General features: G+C 44.1%; 1 protein-coding gene across 1 annotated transcript; it reads left to right on the top strand.

The window, feature by feature from the left end:
* The first annotated feature begins 211 nt into the window (after positions 1-211).
* Positions 212-1,664, top strand: LOC114544938. The gene is made up of 2 exons (XM_028563414.1): positions 212-627; positions 708-1,664. The coding sequence occupies exons 1-2, from the start codon at positions 466-468 to the stop codon at positions 1,431-1,433; spliced, it is 888 nt and encodes a 295-aa protein (XP_028419215.1). The 5' UTR covers positions 212-465; the 3' UTR covers positions 1,434-1,664.
* The last annotated feature ends 808 nt before the right edge of the window (positions 1,665-2,472 follow it).

Genomic DNA, 2,472 nt, shown 5'->3' with positions numbered 1-2,472 from the left:
CAGCGTCCCAAAGAAATGCCTGCGCATGTTTGACGGAGACTCGGGCGAGATATTGCTGACATCCGAGTGCGAACGCGAACTCCACGACCTGGCGACGGACGACGGGAAGCTACGATTCCGGCTTAGAAACTGCGACGCGCCTGAGACGGAGTGCTCGGTGCGTATCTACAAACAACCAGACGACGGGTCGACGACGATGACGCCGTTCTTACGCGACATATTGGAATCGAAGCACTGCGGGCAGCGAGGGAGCTGGTATTCCGAGCGAGCGAGGTCCTGTTGCACGTCGGTACGGGTGCGGCCGGCCAGCGCGACGTCCCTCACGACCGTTTCGGCAGGAGATTGGTTCAGGTCTTCACGAGAAACGAGAACGGCAGCCTGGATAACTTGACCGAGAAACTCGCCGCGGCCGGGTACACGCTGTCTTTTTACACGACCGGAATAGACGTCGCCGTGGATGCAGCGATGCGTGCGGCGATTGTCGACAAAGAGGGAATCTTCAGCCTGCCGGAAGAAGTCTTCACCTACCCGAACCTGCCGTGGGACATACGAAAGATGTGGGGACAACACGGCGTGAACGCGTACGAAGAATATCGTCCGATATTGAACCGCCCCGAGGATCCTACGGTATAATATATGAAATAATAATAACGACCATGACAAGTAACAATGACAACTAATAATTTCGACATTATTATTTTACACAGGTATGGGCCTGCAGTGGCGCTGGATCGCGGCAAGTTCTCGCAGACGATGGTGAATCGTGGCCCGAGAGCCAAGATTCGGACAACTTTTTTTTTCGAATCGTATCATGTAGCACGTTTTCGGAAAGCCGATGTTTCGTCGCGAAAAGCGAAATTCCGAACTCGGGTCACGGCCTGTTCCTAGCACGACACAAGTTCCCCATCGAGAGCGGGGCGCATATCTGCCTTTACGCCGAACGAAGCACCACCGAGGAAGAAATGAACAAAAACAGCAGCTCTCGTTCCTACGCGATATTCGTGCACAGAAAAAAACGATGGTTCGACGCGGAGGTGGAAACGGCCAATAATTTGGGACGATTTGCAAATCAGCCGTGGGTGCTCGAAGCATTCAAGCACATACGAACTCTTTCGTCAGCGGAAAGGCCCCCTCTGACGGAAGAGGATTGGGCGAAAACCGAAAGTCGAATAGACGAACAGTGCAACGCTCGCTTCGACACGACCGGGGAACAGTTAGTTCTACGAACGAAACGGCGCTTGGAGCCCTCGAAACGTCCGACGGAGATACTGGTGAACTACGGTGGGCTTCGCTCCTACTGGATCCCGTTGTTAAGACAACGCCGTGATGATGAAGTGCTACCAGAAAGCCTGAGAGAAATCGTTGCGTGGCTTTTCGAGTCCCCAGAATGCAACTGGTCGACCGAGCAAAGAACTAAATGGGCGTTTATGTGAACTGAAAAGAACATGCAACCAATTTGAACATAATAGTTGAACATTTAAGCCGGACATTTCACTGAAAATTTAGGCTATTTATTTATTTTGTTGCTTCTGTATTGAAAATGTACATATGTCAGGAAATAAAGTTTTTTTCTGGCCAAAGCTAGATATTAATAACCCTTTTGTCACTACTTGTATATACAGTGTGTATCAGGAATGAAACATGCGTGCATTATTAATGATAAGCTTAAAGCTTACCCGATTTATTAGAATCCTGACTCTTTCTCCTCTCTAGTTGTCCATCACTGGCTATGGATCAAGTCTGGAAAAAAAAACGCTTGCTATTAATTTCCCAACGACTATCGATTAATAGAAATTCACCTCGGACCAAAAATTTCCCAACCCCATTCAAAGGCAGAATTATATCATACTGCACAGTCCATTCCAAATTGAACTGTTGAAAGGTTTATTAAATCGATATATCTGCTATGTATGTCATGCCCATATCAATCAATCAATCAAATCGTTTAATAAATATACATCTCGCAGTCATTATGACTGAATTAAATGTATAATACATCAATATGAATGGTAAAAATATGTATATTTTAAAAGTTATTAATATATTTACAACTACAAGCATTAAAAATTAGAATTCATAACCTAAACAAGCTATATGACATCACATGCTACAAGATTACATTTACATTTAAGAAGTGTGTCTATTTGAATAATTTGGCATAAAAGAGTTTTTAAAACGATTTGTATAACATTTGATCGTTTGAAATGTTCTCTTTGTCCTTAACTGATTATTAATACCGTCGGTTCTTTCCGGTAATAAATTGGTGAGTTTATGGTCCTTGTTATCCACGATTTCATCAAAAAACTTCGTACATAGAGATTGCCGTCTTTCAAATAAGGTTGGAATATTGGCTTTTTCTAATGCATCAACATATTTGACTCCAGGAAAAATTATACCCATTGCTCTGCAGATGTCATGCAGAAGAACTTCAGGCATTTAATAAGTTATACTGATTATAATTAGATCAAAGAA

This window comes from Dendronephthya gigantea, unplaced genomic scaffold, assembly GCF_004324835.1.
Source record: "Dendronephthya gigantea isolate DGI-Jeju-01 unplaced genomic scaffold, DenGig_1.0 001074F, whole genome shotgun sequence".
Taxonomy (NCBI): domain Eukaryota; kingdom Metazoa; phylum Cnidaria; class Anthozoa; order Malacalcyonacea; family Nephtheidae; genus Dendronephthya; species Dendronephthya gigantea.
The sequence above is the reverse complement of the archived record's forward strand: the minus strand, read 5'-3'. Positions and strand labels throughout refer to the sequence as shown.

Coding starts and splice junctions, on each gene's coding strand:
- LOC114544938 (XM_028563414.1), top strand. CDS start 466: ATGCGTGCGGCGATTGTCGACAAAGAGGGAATCTTCAGCCTGCCGGAA. Junction 628..707: donor ACCGCCCCGAGGATCCTACG/GTATAATATATG, acceptor TATTTTACACAG/GTATGGGCCTGCAGTGGCGC.